This window comes from Papio anubis, chromosome 10 (genome assembly GCF_008728515.1).
Source record: "Papio anubis isolate 15944 chromosome 10, Panubis1.0, whole genome shotgun sequence".
NCBI lineage: Eukaryota > Metazoa > Chordata > Mammalia > Primates > Cercopithecidae > Papio > Papio anubis.
Genome location: NC_044985.1, coordinates 125383363 through 125402476, shown reverse-complemented (window position 1 = coordinate 125402476; position 19114 = coordinate 125383363). Strand labels below are relative to the sequence as shown.

The window sequence follows — 19114 nt, the reverse complement described above, 5'->3', positions numbered from 1 at the left end:
CACAGAGGCAGCAGAAACTCGTGTTGGCCGAAAGGGAAGCTCAAGCTCAGAGTGGAATAAAGCCTTGACCAGAACCCGCAGAGCTGCCGCACTCTGGGGCAGAGGTCTCTTGCTCACGTTCTCCCCTGTAATTTACAGGGTGGGTTTTGGCTGACTGCGGAAAAAACAGGCAATAATAACCTCATTTTCAGAATTAAGAAGCCAACAACATCTGTTCTGTGAACGGTAAAAGCGCAAGGACACCAGACCTGCCCCGTGGGGTGTGGTGGGGGCCTGCATGGCACGTCCTCCCCGACACCCAGCTCCGCTGTGCAGGCCACACCAGGTGAGGCCAGGAAGCACTGACAGAGCTAAGACTGAGAAGAAGCAAGGCACCTTTCCCCGCTGGCCTTCCACAGACATCACCATCCATATTAAAATAAGACAATCTGCACAAGAGTCATGGTGCCTGCTGCCTGTTTGTTGCTCAGAAGCCTATGAAGATGTCAGTGACACTGTTATAAAAAATACACAGCTGCTTCAGGGATTAATATGTAAAATAATCTTTAACTTATATAAATCAAAACTAGAAGTAGAGAGAAAGAAAGCTAAAAAGCCCATTTAAAAATTCACAGTAAATATTTCCTTATTTTATTGAACAATTAAAAAATTCTAAATTAGTACAGATCTGCAAATTTATAAATGGCAATTTCAATGGAAAACAAATTTTATAAGTACCACAAAGCAGACAACAAAAATGTCTCTCTAAAAAAGGAACAAGTTCAAATGTATAAGGAAATTCCAGCTCATTTTTTCTTCATTTCCTAGCGGAACGCAATTGTTTTCATGCAAAAGATGGTGCCTTCTTGAACTAGGGGACACGTCAGGCATGGACCACCAGCGGAGAGGGAGGCTAACAGCATCTGCCCACATTCCAGCCGCCTGTGACAGAATGTTCCATACACGTGGCCCCCAGATGAGCACCAAAAGGAGACCACAGCAGATATGATTCTGTGGACTTTAGAACCAAATCTACATAAATATTTTCAACTCTAAGTCCCCAAGAGAACATTAACATTTTTGTCTATGAAATAATTTTTCCAGCAATGAATTTTTTTGATATTCCACGAGCTGGGAGGGAACAAGCGTACCTTGAAGACATATGTATTGGCATCAAATGTCACATAAACACACACCAGCTAGGAACACACATGCTATACATGTCTCCATGTGATCACAACCACAGCACATGTGAAGTGCTACAATTACCCTTCAGAGCGGTGGAATGGCCAAGGAGTTTGCATGAAAAATCAGAACATACCCGTACACCAAAGGAATTCAAAAGGACCAAGTCACCCTCAGCAAAATGACAATAATGGGAATGACTTAACCAACAGGTTTAAGTTTTTCATACTAAACTCTTTTTGGTGTGCTATTGTCCATCCCTCAATCATCAGTACTAATTTAAAAATGTGTGTTAACTGGAACAGAGAATCCTAATCTAATTCCATATTTAGAGAATCTCTTGGTAATATAAAAAAGGCACATATCAAGACCTAGTGATTTGAAAAATTACATAGCATATGCTGTTACATATTTTTCATGTAGTCAGTTGTATTAACATATAACTGTGCTACTGTTAGACTTGAAATATTTATCCATTGGCCTACATAAAGTACCTGGACTTTTGGAAACAAATACAAAAACAGATTGACAGCTAATAAAAATAAATATTCTACCTAAAGCAGAGTATATAATTAGTGGTGGACTTCATGGGTACAACAGGCACTGTCTGCTGGTGGCCTCTCATTGGAGGGGATTGCTGCAGGATCGTGTCTCCTCTGAGTGGACACACCTGGCTATGACGGTGACCCATGGGTAAGTCCTCCTGGGAGCTACCAGTGCAGCCCCTGATGCGCCCTGCCTGAGACTGCAGGCGGAGCATGACAACTGTGCAGCTTTAAGGTTCTGGATGTAACTGAGGAGATCAATAGATTGAGAGAGTACTGTCAACATTTTGCAGGCACTTTCACCTCCACACTCTCAGTGAGCTGTATCCAGACACTTCCAGGAGTGTTGGGTCAAATCTGCATACTTTTTTCAATTTCAGGGTTTATCAGGCCACACCTCTCAGGCTGTGCATTACCCAACACTGGCGTGAAGAAGAGCCACGCAGCACAAAGCAGAAAGAAAAGCAGGGCCCAGTGCTGCTGCAGGGCACTATGGCCTCAGGCTGAACTGCTCTGGGTGTTTTGCTATTTAACCACTGTAAACTGTCTTGTTAAGGTGGAAAAAAGCAATGTCAGTGCCTCACTAACTGTTACAAGTGGAAAGACAGAATCTGTACTGGGAAATGTCTTCCTTACGGTTCTAAAGCCATGGTGCCTACACGCTTGCCTTCCCTTCCGTTTCTAAACCCCTCTGGGTGGACATTACAACCCACTTGAAAGAGAAAGGGGTAGGAGGGCTGTGAGCAGTAACTCGGAAGAAAGCCTTGATTTTTTTTTTTTTTTGCACCCAGGCTCATGCTTGCAATTCCAGCACTTTGGGAGGCTGAGACAGGAGGACTGCTTGGGCCCAGGAGTTCAAGACCATCCTGGGCAACATGGAGAGAATCTGCCTCCACAAAAGTTTTTTAAAAATGAGCTGGGTGCAGTGGTGAGTGCCTGTAGTCCCAGCTACTCTGAGGCTGAGGTGGGCGGATGGCTTGAGCCCAGGAGGTAGAGGCTGCAGTGGGATGTGATTGCGTCATCATACTCCAGCCTGGGTGACAGGAGTGAGACCCTGTCTCTAAAAAAGTAATAATAAAATACTTTAGAGCAACAAAATACCCAAAGAAAGAAGAAAGGCACAGCTGGGGCAAGCATGGTCAAGTGTGGTAACACTGAATTGGAGGTGATGTGGGTTCCTTATATTCCTGCTTTGTATCTTTTGAAAACTTCCTAAATAAAAAACTAAAAAATTATCTCTAGAAAGTGAGGTTCCATTAACACAAACCAAAAACAACAGGATCTATTCTATAGGAGGCCTAGTAGAAGATGCCTGAGAACAAAATTTATTCAGAATCTCGCACACGAGGGAGTGATGAGATACCTCTGCCGGGGGGGCGGGGGCACGATCCCACTCCTTAGGAAGGAACATTCCAGTTTCCGCAGCATTAGCTTCACCAGGGAGCGGCCACCCCTGCCCCACAGCAGTGCTAGCTCCAAACCACCCAAACCTAACCTGCCGTCCGGACGCCAGGTGGGTTCCCTTAAAAACAAAAAGACAACTTTGTTAGTTCCCAGCATCAGCAAGGACAGTCGTCAGGCAACACTGATGAAGGAGAGAGGAACCATCAGCTGCCATATGAATACGAAGGCTTAGGAAAACGTTTTAAATGTAATCTATGCTCATTTCTCCCCACCACACAAACACAAGGTTTATCTTTGGTGAGACAGTAAGAAAAGCAGAACCTCCCAAACAGTCCTGTCCTGACCTCAGGTTCACTGCTGCGCTTCTGTCTGTCACAACATTGTTGCAGGTATTTGCCAATGTAGAAAGTTGTGCCCAGTGGCCCCTAAAGCACTAAGATGGCAGGTGCATGAATAACAACTAGACAGAATGAAAGTTCTAGCTGCATAAGCAAAATGATGAGACTGCGGTTTAGGTATAACAAAGCTACAAAAACAGGAAACTGCCTGATGTGGTTAGCCACAAAACCCCTGCTGGCATCCAGCCAACACTGATGAGAAAAGGAAAACCAGCCCTTACAAGATGCCCTCGATGGCTCAGACACCTGAGCCATGTGGTCCCTGTGCAATCAATCACAGTAAATCCATCCAGGCAAAACATCAGAGATGAGAGATCTCACAATGTGAACAGGAATGAAATGTGAAGTTTCCACAAGACATTCTGGGAAGAGAATTAAACGTTAAATGTGGTATTGCACTACTAGGTAAGATCAGAAAGCAAAGACAACAAAAACCCCAAACCCTAGCTGTGGACTTGACACACTCAACAGTGTCGTCCAGGGCTGGCCTGAGCCCGGCGCTTGTCGGTGCTGAGCTGCATGGCAGTGGTTTCCCCATGACGTCCCTGGATGGACCCACCCACTCTGTGCCACGAACATCAGCCTTGACTTTCATGGTGGTTAAGACTGAGAAGCTCTGCATGTGGTACGCAGCAGGGCCCATGGCACCTGGTGTGTGTGTACAGGTACGCTGGATGGGTGGGCAGGGCCACCTCAGCCCACCTGCCCTTGGGACCCTTCCCACTGTCCTGGGACAGAATGATGCCCATGGTGTGTCTGGTTCTGCTTTTTTTGCAACCATATATCTTCTATATTCCCAATTAAGCCGAAGAAAAGAAAACAGCTCACACTTACATAAGTCCATTTTAAACCAATGCCTCTCCAAGACCACCATCTACATATAGCACTATTTCTGGGTCTCAAGTCAATAATGAGGCAGTGGCCCTTTGACACCTTTAAAAAAAAAATTAAAAAAAACATGACATGGTGCCTTTGGCACTGGGATAGTTCCAGGCACCCCCTCACTCCCAACCCCAGTGCAGTGGATGACTGTCCCCCCAGACTCCCAGTGGGACCCTTTTTTCTCCACTTGTCTGTGCAAAAGGGCTGCTGAAGAAAAGGCTAATGTCCACAGGGGCCTTTACGGTCTCAGAGTCCCAGGAGTTTGATCACAGCACACAGGAGGCCATGGCCTATGTCCATCTTTCCCAGGGTTAGGGCTGTAGAGGCATACTCAAGGTTCTGAGTAGCACAGTGGCTGGACAATTGAGACAAAACCTGTGTCCTAGTTAATTATAGGCAGCAGGGCTCATCTTGAAAAGCAGCATCAATAGTGCAACACACATATTCTATTGAAGATCAACATTAACAGAACTGTGTAACATTCAGAATGTATAGCACCAGTTTTTACTTGAATCAAAGCATATGCCAAAAACTAAGCTATAAAGACCAATTTATTGGCTCTCTAGGAGGACTGGCTGGAGGTCAAATTTTTTGACATTCAAAGAAGTATAATAAATCAGGAAATTAAAAAAAAATTGAATACGTAGCCATGAAATGAAAGTCATTTCTATGTTTAAACCAAACAATTCTGAGCTCTAAACTACATAGTGTGGGTGAGTGGGCTGCCTTGTAAAGCAACCCAGAGTGGTCAAGATGGGTTTTTATCTATTTGCTCTCCTGGAGTTAAATTCTTTAAATTGTTCTGTAAATCAAAAGGGACTCTTTCTCCACTTGTCTGTGCAAAAGGGTTGCTGAAGAAAAGGCTTATGTCTAGGGGGGCCTCGGTTTCAGAGTCCCACGAGTCTGACCCTGTGCTGCTGGAGTCCTCGGCCGTCGTGGGCGGGTAGCTGAGCTGCTCTAACTGGTCGATGATGTCAGAGAACTGGAAGGCCGAGCTGGACTCGGAGCGGACTGAGTAGGCTGGGAAGTTGACCATGGAGCTGGCCTCAGATTGATTGGCTGAGCTGCATGTGTGCATAGACAGCCCACCACGCAGCGGCATGTTATTGAGGGAGCTGTTTTCAGACTGGCTGTTCCTCAGTGAGCTGGTCTCAGAGGGACCCAGCAGGCGCTGCATCCGGCTGGCCTGCGCCTTCACCTCAAACAGCTCCGAGGTGTCTGAGGGGTGTGCGCTCCCACTGAAGTCACTTTCTTCCTCAAATGCAAAATCGTCTTCTGTGTTCATGTCTACTGCCTCAGTGGAGTACCTGTCTGGGCTGGACTGAGCAGACCCTGGAAGCTCACACAAAGGAGGGGCCACCAGAGGCTGGGCAGAGGCCTGAGGTTCCTGTGGAACTACAGAGCCATAAGGAAAAGAAAATGCCTCAGAGCCTCCAGCAAAGAAAGAGATGTCTGCTGGGTCATCGTCTATGAACTCCTCAGACACCTGCAGCTGGGCATTTGTCAATGTGAAAGCAGGGGCCCCCGCACGGCACTGCCGGTCACACCGGTGCTCCCCACTGGAAGGAAATGAGCCTGTGGTAAAGTCATCCCCACCATTGTCATTTTTACAAGCAGCTCTGAGCTCCCTCCCAGCCCTCCCTGTGTCTAGGTCTAAGGCACCGAAACTCTGCCCCCCAGCACAGACAGAACCACAGCTGCTCACAACATGACAAAACCCGACACCTGGACCAGGCTGGAGTGCGGGGGGCCCGACGGGCTGGGCCGATGGTGTGTCAGGGCCTCCAGCCACTGCTCCACTGCTCCTCTCTGCAGCTGGACTCTTGATGTAGGAAACCTGGGGCTCTGTGAGGGAGCTGCTGCTGTCCTTAAACTCTGGCAGGCCAGGGGGCACCAGAGTGGAGGGAGAGAGTGAGTAAAAGGAGGTATTCGCTGAAGATGGGGAGGCAGGGGTCCTCAATCCCTCGGGGAACGAGATGCTCTGGGGATCAAAATTCAGAAAAGAAAAAAAGGATATAAAGTTACAAATTACCACTAGAAGTTGCAAAGCCACCTGGCCTAACTTAGGGCATCCACACATTTCTATCACAGCTTTTATGAAAATGGGCAATTTACCAGACTTTCCCTTGTAGAACCGAAGATTTGTAAAAGTAGCATTGCAAATCAACCCAGGATTGTCTGTTTACAAACCCTTACAATTCCATTTTTTCTCTTACGACATGAAATATCCACAATAAAGAAAAGTTTTTAAAATAAATTACAATTTTTAATTTTTATTAGAGACAGGGTGTTGCTCTGTTGCCCAGGGTGGAGTGCAGTGGTGCCATCATAGCTCAAACTCCTGGCCTCAAGTGATCCACCCATCTTGGCCTTCCAACATGCTGGGATTACAGGTACATGCCACCATGTCCGGCCAAGAAAACCTCCATCTTGCAGAACCTAATGACACGTGGTCCATGTCTCCCTGGAATCCTGTTACCAGGAGATTCATAGTTTTGTTGAGGGGTAAAATACAGCAGGAGAGGGAGTGAGCCATTCCACTCAGCCAACAGAACCCTAAACCACAGTACTGACAGGTAAGTAACAAGTCCAAGTTCTACAGTAATGTGCACTCATCTGTCAGAGATGTATCATCACCAGGGAGTTAGGACACACACCAATCCACTCATACATGTAACAGAAGGTTGAGGGTCACTGCCTAGGATGCCCTTTGCCAATGAGAGTGGCCCAAGAGCCTTGGGGCCTTCCAAAAGCACTGGAGTGGCTGAAAGTCTGAGGGAGAAGCGGCTCCCAAGCAGGATGAGGAAATACTGAGGGGCCAGGACTAGATGTCAAGTGGCTATGTTGCATCACCCACTACTCCATGGGCACCCTAACACATCCTCCCCTCATGGTTCCACACACAGGGACACAGCTGAGCCCCCTCTACTCACTAAGTGTCCCTCCTCGTGTGCTATCACGGGATGCAGTCACGCTTCGAGAACATCCCTTACTATATATACACATGCCACATCGTTAAGACCATGGTCAGACCAAAATACAACCAAACACAACTGAGTAACTTTTTGTGCAGTATGTACACAGGCAATGCACACATGCACGTGTTACCACCCAGGCAATGCACACAGGCATGTGTTACCATATGCAAAAGGTGCAAATGTAACTGCAGAAAGCTTGGTTACTAGGCTTTCAGAAACAAAATAGTAGGTCACAGTCCGTAAGATTAACCTATTTTCAAATGCTGATCATATCATGTCTCAATTATTCAACCATTTTCAATATTCTCGTGTGGCTTTTGAAATGGAATGGAAGATAATTGAAAGTGTAAAGGTTTTATTTATTTATTTTTGAGATGAAGTTTCACTCTTGTCGCTCAGGCTGGAGTGCAATGTGCCATCTCGGCTCACTGCAACCTCCACCTCCCAGGTTCAAGCAATTCTCCTGCCTCAGCCTCCAGAGTAGCTGGGATTATAGGTGCCTACCACTATGCCTCATTAATTTTTGTACTTTATTAAACCCGGGGTTTCACCATGTTGGCCAAACTGGTCTCGAACTCTTGACCTCAGGTGATCTGCCCGTCTCAGCCTCCCAAAGTGCTGGTATTATAGCCGTTGAGTCACTGCGCCCATCCTTAAAGGTAACTTTTAGATGATTCTTATTGTGACATTAAACTCTTCCGAAGACCGGGCGCGGTGGCTCATGCCTGTAATCCCAGCACTTTGGGAGGCCGAGTCGGGTGGATCACAAGTTCAGGAGATCAAGGCCATCCGGGCTAACACGGTGAAACCCCGTCTCTACTAAAAATACAAAACATCAGCCAGGCGTGGTGGCGGGCGCCTGTAGTTCCAGCTACTCGGGAGGCTGAGGCAGGAGAATGGCGTGAACTCGGGAGGCGGAGCTTGCAGTGAGCCGAGATCGCCCCACTGCACTCCAGATTGGGTGACAGAGAGAGACTCCATCTCAAGAAAAAAGAAAAAAAGGCCGGGCGCGGTGGCTCAAGCCTGTAATCCCAGCACTTTGGGAGGCCGAGACGGGCGGATCACGAGGTCAGGAGATCGAGACCATCCTGGCTGACACGGTGAAACCCCGTCTCTACTAAAAAAGACAGAAAACTAGCCGGGCGAGGTGGCGGCGCCTGTAGTCCCAGCTGCTCGGGAGGCTGAGGCAGGAGAATGGCGTAAACCCGGGAGGCGGAGCTTGCAGTGAGCTGAGATCCGGCCACTGCACTCCAGCCTGGGCGGCAGAGCGAGACTCCGCCTCAAAAAAAAAACAAAAACAAAAACAAAAAAAAGAAAAAAGAAAAAAAAACTCTTTTTTTTTTGAGACGGAGTCTGGCTGTGTCTCCCAGGCTGGAGTGCAGTGGCGCGATCTCGGCTCACTGCAAGCTCCGCCTCCCGAGTTCACGCCATTCTCCTGCCTCAGCCTCCCGAGTAGCTGGAACTACAGGCGCCCGCCCTGCACGCTGGCTGGTGTTTTCTTATTTTTAGTAGAAACGGGGGTTTCACCGTGTTAGCGGATGGTGCGATGCCGGGCACCGTGATCCGCCCTTCGGCCTCCCAAAGTGCTGGGATTACGGTGACTACGCCCGGCCAAAATACTTTTGAGGCGGGTCTGGCTCTGTCGCCAGGCTGGAGTGCAGTGGCGGATCTCGGCTCACCTGCAAGCTCCGCCTCGGTTCACGCCATTCTCTGCCTCAGCCTCGGCGGGACTACGGCCCGCCACCTGCGCCCGGCTAGTTTTTGTATTTTTTAGAGGCGGGGTTTCACTGTGTTAGCCAGGATGGTCTCAATCTCCTGACCTCGTGATCCACCCGTCTCGGCCTCCCAAAGTGCTGGGATTACAGGCTTGAGCCACCACGCCCGGCCCAAAAAAACTCTTAACTTTGTGGTTGGGTATGGTGGCTCATGCTTGTAATCCCAACATTTGGGAGGCTGAAGCAGAAGGATCACTTGAGCCCAGGAGTTTGAGCCCAGGCAACATGGTGAGACCCTGTCTCTACAAAAAAAAAATACAAAATTAGTTGGGTGTGGTGGCATGCGCCCGTAGTCTCAGCTACTTGGGAGGCTGAGGTGGAAGGATCACCAGAGCCTGGGAGGTCGAGGCTGCAATGAGCTGTAATCATGCAGCCTAGATGATAGAGTGACACTCTGTCTCCAAAAAAAAAAAAAAAAAAGAAACTTTGTAAAGGAACAATTAAAAAATACACTTCCTTTTCATTTCAACTGAATTAAATTAACAAGAAATTTCTTTTTTTTTTTTTGTTTTTGAGACCGAGTCTTGCTTTGTCTCCCAGGCTGGAGGGCAGTGGTGTGGTCTCGGCTCACTGCAAGCTCTGCCTCCTGGGTTCATGCCATTCTCCTGCCTCAGCCTCCTGATAACAAGAAATTTCTAAAGAGGAAACATATCTAAAAGAGTTTAAGGTTTTCATGTACCCATGGAAAAAAACTGGGACACCATGAGCTTTTTTTTTTTGAGACATTCTCACCCTGTTGCCTAGTCTGGAGTGCAGTGGTACAACTGTGGCTCACTGCAGCCTTGAACTCCTGGGCTCAAGTGATCCTCATACCTCAGCCTCCCAAGTAGCTGGGACTATAGTTGGTGCCACTACACCTGACTAATTAAAAAAAATCTTCAGATAGATGGGTCTCACGATGTTGTCCAGGCTGGTCTTGAACTCCTGGCTTCAAGCAATCCTCCAGCCTCACCTCTCAAGTAGCTGGGAATAAGGGTGTGAGCCACTGTGCCCAGTTCACATAACTTTTAATATAATGAGGTGCAAGTGTAGCTTCTGAAGTGCTATGACAGCATAAATGACAAACCATTAAAAATTAACATTGAACAGAGATAAAGGTTATAAATACGAAATTGTAGCACCATGAAGAAAAACTTATGATCTGTTATATAAAAATATCAAGATTCTGACTGGGCACGGTGGCTCCTACCTATATTCCCAGCACTTTGGCAGGCCAAGGCAGGTGCATCACTTGAGGCCAGGAGTTCGAGACCAGTCTCACCAACATGGTGAAACCACATCTCTACTAAAAAACACAAGAATCAGTCAGGTGGCCAGGCGCGGTGGCTCACGCCTGCAATCCCAGCACTTTTGGGAGGCCGAGGAGGGCAGATCATGAGGTCAGGAAATCGAGACCATCCTGGCTAACACAGTGAAACCCCGTCTCTACTAAAAATACAAAAAAATTAGCCGGGCGTGGTGGCGGGCGTCTGTAGTCCCAGCTACTCGGGAGGCTGAGGCAGGTGAATGGTGTGAACCCGGGGAGCAGAGCTTGCAGTGAGCCGAGATCGCACCACTGCACTCCAGCCTGGGCGACAGAGCAAGACTCCATCTCAAAAAAAAAAAAACAAAAAAAACCCAAAAAAGTCAGCCAGGCATGGTGGTGTGTGCCTGTAATCACAGCTACTTGAGGGGCTAAGGAACGAGAATTACTTGAACCCAGGAGGCAGAGGTTTCAGTGAGCCTAGATCATGCCACTGCACTCCAGCCTGGGCAAGAGAGTAAGACTCTGTCTGGGAAACCAAAACAAAACAAGCAAGATGCAACGTAAAAATATGCTTGCACGTGGAAGTTAACACGCCACCATAAAAATGGGAAGGGATTGTAGTGAAGTAGACCTGAAACATGAGAAGGTCGCTGATGTCCCATCACAGTGGCACGGAACAGCTGTTGTCACATGCTGGGACATTCTTGTCAAATGTTTTTGTGTGAAGTGTCTGTGTGAGTTGGTATATCTTTGTTTTGATATAGTTGCAATCATGACAAAGACATAGAGATATAAATTTGTTTCCTGCTTTTCATTTGTAACATAACAGCAAGAACTTCCCCATGTTACCACATACTCTTTTTTAAGCCATGCTTTTAGTGGTTAACAAAAAAATCCTACTAAGTGAATATAGCTAAAAACGTAGTTAGTAAGTCATCTGGCACAGATGAGAGTTGTCACGATTTTGTAGTGTATTATACACAACATTACAATGCACATCTCAACATACAGGCTTTCTCTCTCTCTCTTTTTTGAGATGAGATCTTGCTCTGTCATCCAGGCTGGACTGTAGTGGCACTATCTTGGCTCACTGTAGCCCCAAATTCCTGGGCTCAAGCCATTCTTCCACCTCAGTTCCCTGAGTAGCTGAGACTACCCGTGAGCCACCATCGTGCTCGGCTAATTTTTGTATTTTTTGTAGAGACGAGATTTCGCCATGTTGCCCAGGCTGGTCTCGAATTCCTGGACTTAAGCAATCCTCCTGCCTTGGCCTCCCAAGGTGCTGGGATTATAGGCATGAGCCACTGCCCTGCTGGTTTTCTATTTAGGACTCCTTTCTGAAAACAGAGTCCCAGAATTAGAATTGCTGAATTAAATAATATCATTAATTTTAAGACTCTTGTTATAATAATGACAGATTATTTTCCAAAAGAGTACAGGTAACTACTATTGTCTACATTTTTAACCAGAAAAGACTAACCTGTTTTGGTAGGTCTGCAGTCAGAGCACGAATGGACATGTGAGTCTTGCTGTGCCTTCTGCAAAACAGAGAACAAGCTGTGAGAAACCAAACCCTCCCTTACTCAGCGCCTGTTTTTAAAGCAGCAAGCATGTACTGTATCCATGAAGAAAACCTCCCATGAAAATGTAGCTAAGAGGTATCTAACTAGAAAGGGGCAGGATAACGGAAAATAAGAATTCAAATAAAAAACAGAGGTCCCAAGAGAGGTAAGATTACACACTCATACTAAAGGAAAAAATTCCACATGCAGAGAAACAACAAGAATTTTCAGATTAAAAGTTTACTATAGGCCAGGCGCGGTGGCTCACGCCTGTAATCCCAGCACTTTGGGAGACCAAGGTGGGTGGATCATGAGGTGAGGAGATCGAGACCATCCTGGCTAACAAGGTGAAACCCCATCTCTACTAAAAGTACAAAAAATTTGCCAGGCGTGGTGGCGGGCGCCTGTAGTCCCAGCTACTTGGGAGGCTGAGGCAGAAGAATGGCGTGAACCTGGGAGGCGGAACTTGCAGTGAGCTGAGATTGCACCACTGCACTCTAGTCTGGGCGACAGAGCGAGACTCTGTCTCAAAAGAAAAAATATTACAAATCCACTTTCTTTAAAACATTGAAACTGAACTCCTGTAAGAATACACGTTCATGTATTTGAAGTGACTTTTAGTCAAGTAAAGATTAATATTTAAAATAGGCTGGGCATGGTGGCTCACACCTATAATCCCAGCACTTTGGGAGGCTGAGGTTGAAGGATTACTTGAGCCCACATGTTTGATACCAGCCTGGGCAACATAGCAAGACCCTGTCTCTACAGAGAAAAAAACAAAAAAACAAACTAGCTAGGGGATGGTGGTGTGTGCCTATAGTCCCAGCTATTTGGGAGGCTGAGGTAGGAGGATTGCTTGAGCCCAGGAGTCTGAAGCTGCAGTGAGCTGTGATCGTGCCACTGTACTTCAGCTTAGGTGACAGAGAAAGACTCAGTCACTCTTCTCGCTCTCTCTCCATATATATATATTTAAATATTAATTTTAAAGGCACACACTTTACATCGTAAAGGCCAGAGCTTACCTTTCATATGGAATTCTCTTCATTCCACTGTCTTTGAAATAATCTACTAGTTGCTTCTGAGTTCTTCCACTGTGAATAAAGATTCAGATTTTTAATAAAGAACAGTAAGTCAGCATTAATTTTAGAGTAAAAGACAAAAGATTTACCCATCCTCTCTCATAAATATACACATATATATTTTATTTTTTCATTTTTTTTCTATTTTATTTTTTTTTGAGACGGAGTCTCAAAAAAAAAAATAGGCTGGAGAGCAGTGGTGCGATCTCGACTCACTGCAAGCTCCGCCTCCCGGGTTCACACCATTCTCCTGCCTCAGCCTCCCAAGTAGCTGGGACTACAGGCGCCCGCCACCATGCCCGGCTAATTTTTTTTTTTTTTTTTTTTTTTGTATTTTTAGTAAGAGACAGGGTTTCACTGTGTTAGCCAGGATGGTTTCGATCTTCTGACCTTGTGATCCGCCCGCCTCGGCCTCCCAAGTGCTGGGATTACAGGCATGAGCCACTGCGCCTGGCCTATATTTCATTTTTTTAAGACTGAGTCTTGCTCTATTGGCCAGGGTGGAGTGTAGTGGCGAGATCTCTGCCTCCTGGGTTTAAGTGATTCTCATGCCTCAGCCTCCCGAGTAGCTGGGATTACAGGTGCCCGCCAACACGTCCAGCTAATTTTTGTATTTTTAGTAGAGATGGGTTTTCACCATGTTGGCCAGGTTGATCTCGAGTTCCTGACCTCAAATGATCCACCCACCTTGGCCTTCCAAAGTGCTGGGATTACAGGTGTGAGCCACTGGGCCTGGCCCACATATATATTTTAAAGTTATACTTTGTAGTAAGCGTAACTGAATTTGTAAGCAAAGTTTTTATTAAACCTATTTTTTTTCCACTATTTTATTTCATATGCTTCCTCTAGTTATTCTTTCACAATACCTCCACTTTGTGTGTAATTCTCTGAAATATTTTATAACATTTCTTTCTTGACTAAGAATTACCTATTTTCTCAGCTTTACAAACCAGTGAGGGGCCCATGCAAGTCATGGCATGGCCCCTACCTGTATCTGAAGGAGGAGCCCCGGCTGAAGAAGACAGCTTTCGCTTTTGGCTTAGGTTGGTCCAAAAGTCTAAAAAAGGTGTGATACTCCACACATATCTTCCAGAAGTTCTTACATTCATCTCTACTACCCAACAAAAATTCTAATGTGTCCTGGTAAGGTCCCTAGAAACAAAACATAAAGGTTAATTAATTCAAGAATGAAGTATTGGACAAGAGAAAGTACATTTAGGAAGCAGATCACACAATAGGGAATTCCAAAATTAAAAATTAGTAAGGATTTTTTTTGAGACAGGATCTTGCTCTGCGCCCAGGCTGGAGTGCAATGGCGTGATCTTGGCTCACTGTAACTTCAACCTCCCAGGCTCAAACAATTCTCCCACCTCAGTCGCTCCCCTCCACCCCCTCAGGAGGGACTACAGGTGCATGACACCAGGCCTAGATGATTTTTGTATTTTTTTGTAGAAAAAGGGTTTTGTCATGTTGGCTAGGCTGGTCTTGAACTCCTGAGCCCAAGCGATCTGCCCACCTCAGCCTCCCAAAGTACTGGGATTACAGGTGTGCACTACTGCACCCAGCCCAGGAAGGATTTTCTAAAAATTGTATACAAAGTCTTCTGGTTCCATTTGCTTAATTAAGAAAAGAGAAACACTATTTATATTCACAGTAGAAACAGCAGAAAAATTAAGTCACCCACAATCACACAACTATCAACATTCTGAATTATATCTTTGTAAACACTTTTCCCACCTAGCAAAGGATGGCATTTTTCATGCCAGTTGACATATTTATATGTTATTACTGAATTGTTTCTACATGGTATATATTTTTAAAATCTAGAATGTTTTAGATGTTCAGGACATGCAGTTTTCAGGCCCACAAATATCGCCCTGAAGAAACTGCATTCACTCTCAGTTATTCCTTAGGATAAACTCCTGGAAATGGAACTCTGAGCTCAAAGGCTGCACATCTTTGAACCTGCTGATGTATGTTACCCAGTTACCTTCCACAAAGACTGTAACACTTTGAATCTAACATTTAGTCTTTAAAAAAGTGCTCAGGTATGTAAAGTGTAACTTTGCTAAATGCAGATGCAAACAGTTCTGGGCTTTCACTTATCGCCCTATTCAAGTTAATAGCTGCTTTGGTGAACTCTCCCTATCATCTCAGAATAACTGCAAGAAACTTTTTTTTTTTTTACTCACAGAGTAAAACAGCTTTTACTTGTGTTTTGTATGTGTGTCTGGCATTCCTTCTACTTTCCTTTCATCCACAGAAGAGATATTTGTGCACCAATTAAAGCCACTTTCAAGCCTTCTACCAAAAGCAAACACACTTACATACCGCACGTGAACCCAGTGAGTGACAGAAGCAAACACACTTACATATCGCACGGGAACCCAGTGAGTGACAGAAGCAAACACACTTACATATCACACGGGAACCCAGTGAGTGACAGAAGCCCCACTACTCAAGCGCCTTGTAAAGGCGAAGGCAAAACTTTTCTTCTGACTGGCCCAAGGGCTGTAAATCTCCCATAACCCAAAACGTGTCTGGGCTGACACAGGCATGGCTCTCTCTTAAGCTTCAAACCCCACGGTAGCTTGGCAAATCTTTTTATTTTCTAACTCCTTTTGTACAACGGAAATGCAGCAACTGGAACATCTTTGAATAACTGGAAGTACTGGGTTTTACCAAATACACTGCACAGGCAGTTATTTTTTCCATTTTTACTCATTTCAGTAAATTCACATGTAACTATTACTTTATTAATGAGCAGTCAGTAAAGAAAGGAATATTTACTTCCTGATAATCAATGCTTCTTCAGTTAGAGCTATTCAAAGATCAATTTCTGAATGAAGGACACAAGAGAACACTGGGGCACTCCTCAATTCATTCTGAAGCTCTCAATTGCTGTAGGGCTTTAGATCATTTTGAACACTTTGTTCTTCAGCTCCATTACCTAGAGGACAAAGAGGCTGCCATAACCACGGTTCTCAGCAGCCCCTGGGAGCTTGTCAGATGTGTACCTTCTTGGGTTCATCCCAGACCCACTGAATGTGAAACCCTGGGGTTTTGAGCCAGCAACATGTGAGTGACAAGGTTCCTGGGAGAGGTAAGTGTGAGACCAGCTAGGCAGACTGCCCTCAGCCCCTCCAGACCTAAGTCCCGAATCCTGTCCTTGAGTTCTTGTGTGCATTATGCTGAAATGATTTACAACGTAGTTATGTTTTAGCAGAATAAATTATGAGTTAAAAAATGGTCAAAATAGGCTGGGCGCGGTGGCTCACGCCTGTAATCCCAGCACTTTGGGAGGCTAAGGCGGGTGGATCACCTGAGGTCAGGAGTTCAAGACCAGCTTGACCAACATGGAGAAACCCTGTCTCTACTAAAAATACAAAATTAGCCAGGTGTGGTGGTACATGCCTGTAATTACAGCTACTTGGGAGGTTAAGGCAGGAGTATCGCTTGAACCCAGGAGGCGGAGGTTGCGGTGAGCCGAGATCATGCCATTGCACTCCAGCCTGGGCAATAAGAGCGAAACTCTGTCTCAAAACAAAACAAAACAAAACAAAAAGCTAAAAATAATACTTACATGAACCTCTGGATGAAGTTTGATAAGAAATCTTTTCCTCTTGAAGCTTAGTTTACGGACCTTGGACCAATTGAAAGTGTTGATTTTGGTGGTGCCCTGAAATTCAAGAGACAGATTACATTTGTAATCTAACACATAACCCCTTTCTCATGAAATAGGGAATGCTTAAATTACATCTTTGCCAACACAGTAATCTACTTGGCATTTTACCATTATACCTGAAATGGCTCTGACTTAAAATGTCAATAACTAATCTATCTGTTCTAGAAAGATAATTAATTTTTTTTTTTTGAGAGGGAGTCTTGCTCTGTTGCCCAGACTAGAGTGCAGTGGTGCAATCTCCGCTCACTGCAGCCTCAAACTCCTGGGCTCAAGCAATCATCCTGCCTCAGCCTCTGGAGCAGCTGGGACTAGAGACACCAGACACCAATCCTGCCTAATTTTCTATTTTTAATTTTTTTTGTAGAGATGAGGTCTTGGCTATGTTGTTCAGACTGGTCTCAAACTCAAGGCACATCTGGAACATAAGAACACTGAAAGGTTCAAAGAGATGGAAAAGATGTACTCAACAACTGACCAAAAGAAAGCCGGTGGAGCAATATTATCATCAGATATAATGCATGAGAAAGAGGCCTTACATAATTTAAAAGCAATTCACCAGGAAGATACACTTGGACTTGTATCTCTCCCCATATTGTTTCAAATATTTATAGGAAACAGACAATTAAAAGAAGAAATGGAAAGATTTGTGCTTTTTTTTTTTTTTTTTTTTTGAGACAGAGTCTCACTCTATCACCCAGGCTAGAGTGCAGTGGTATAATCTCCGTTCACTGTAACCTCCGCCTCCTGGGTTCAAGCAATTCTCCTGCCTCAGTCTCCTGAGCAGCTGGGACTACAGGGGTGTGCCACCACACCTGGTTAATTTTTGTTTTTTAGTAGAGATGGGGTTTCACCATGTTGACCAGGCTGGTCTTGAACTCCTGACCTCAGGTGATCCATCCACCTTGGCCTCCCAAAGTGCTGGGATTACAGGCATGACCCACCGCACCTGGCTAATTTTAATTTCTTTGATAAGGTTTTATTGCAAAATTTTAAAATCAGTGTTAATATTATACATTGTTTGAAGTTTGCTCCTGCAAGGAGGGTGGTCTGGAAGGGGCAGTGATAGTGGCCAGGCAGGGCTGGGAGTAGAGTCAGGTTTCTCACTGAAGCTAGAACATAGTGCTAGAGTGTAACAGGAGCAAACGATGGGAATTCCTGGTCTCAGCAGATACAGACACAGATACAAAGGCAAATATAGATATGTGAGGTGAGTGGGTGTATGTACACGTGTATAGCATTGTCTATTGAGAGGGCCAGGAGTGGTGACACCCCACAAAGCAATGGGCACACTGAGTGCATGGATCTTGGTCTCTAAATACCAGTCTTCACTAAAACGGCTGGGCTCTGTGGGGAAATGGCTGACTCCACGGTGAAGCAGGCAAAGTACAAAACAAGGCTGGCATGTCTTATTTTGTAAGAAAGCAAAGAAGTGCTCATAAAATAAAAGGACATATAAGAAGGACATGAGGGGCTGGGCGCAGTGGCTCAAGCCTGTAATCCCAGCACTTTGGGAGGCCAAGACGGGTGGATCACGAGTCAGAAGATCAAGACCATCCTGGCTAACATAGTGAAACCCCGTCTCTACTAAAAAATACAAAAAACTAGTCGGGCGAGGTGGTGGGCACCTGTAGTCCCAGCTACTCAGGAGGCTGAGGCAGGAGAATGGCGTAAACCCGGGAGGCGGAGCTTGCAGTGAGCTGAGATCCGGCCACTGCACTCCAGCCTGGGCGACGGAGCAAGACTCCATCTCAAAAAAAAAAAAAAAGGACACGAGAGGCAGCTTGAAGAGCCTCCCTTGGGCCAAATGCGGGAAAGTTAAAGATAAAAATAAATAATGAAACCTACAGATTATCAAGTATCAGATTCGAATCTATGAATCCACAGTGACATAAACTAAATAAATGGAGAGGAAACTCTTCCTTGCAGTAGTAGGAAGAACGGGATTTAAAGAGTCATCATCAGGCAACCATCACAGTGATCTAACTAGAAAATGAGTGGGATGAGGTTCGAGATATTTATTTAGTCTCAAAGTATCTCTTCATAAAATACTTAGTTACAAAGGACAAAAAGTAACTTTTCTTTCCTTAAGAGATAAGGAGCCTCAAACTCTTGGGCTCAAGCAATCATCCTGTCTCAGCCTCTGGAGCAGCTGGGACTATGGGCACCTGATACCAATCCTGGCTAATTTTCTATTTTTAATTTTTTTTGTTTAACTGGTTAAAGGCAGATGGGCATCTCAGGAAAAGGCCAGTAGGACCTTTTGTAGAGATGAGGTCTTGCTATGTTGCCCAGGCTGGTCTCAAACACCTGGCCTCAAGTGATCCTCTTGCTTCAGCTTCTGTTGGGACTATAGGCATGAGCCACTATCTAGTCAAAAGTAACTTTGTATACAGAAA

The 19114-nt window shown here is 45.4% G+C and overlaps 1 protein-coding gene across 6 annotated transcripts in view; it reads right to left on the bottom strand.

Annotated features, from left to right (window-relative positions):
• Positions 1-19114, bottom strand: part of FARP2 (FERM, ARH/RhoGEF and pleckstrin domain protein 2) — a 141822-nt gene that overhangs the window by 46026 nt on the left and 76682 nt on the right. For all 6 annotated transcript variants that reach the window (XM_031651900.1, XM_031651902.1, XM_031651904.1 and 3 more), the window contains 5 exons: positions 16617-16712; positions 14022-14185; positions 12977-13045; positions 11873-11930; positions 6119-6374 (listed from right to left, as the gene is read on the bottom strand). In XM_031651900.1, coding sequence (XP_031507760.1) covers positions 6119-6374; positions 11873-11930; positions 12977-13045; positions 14022-14185; positions 16617-16712 — 643 coding nt within the window. The remainder of the gene's footprint in view (positions 1-6118; positions 6375-11872; positions 11931-12976; positions 13046-14021; positions 14186-16616; positions 16713-19114) is intronic.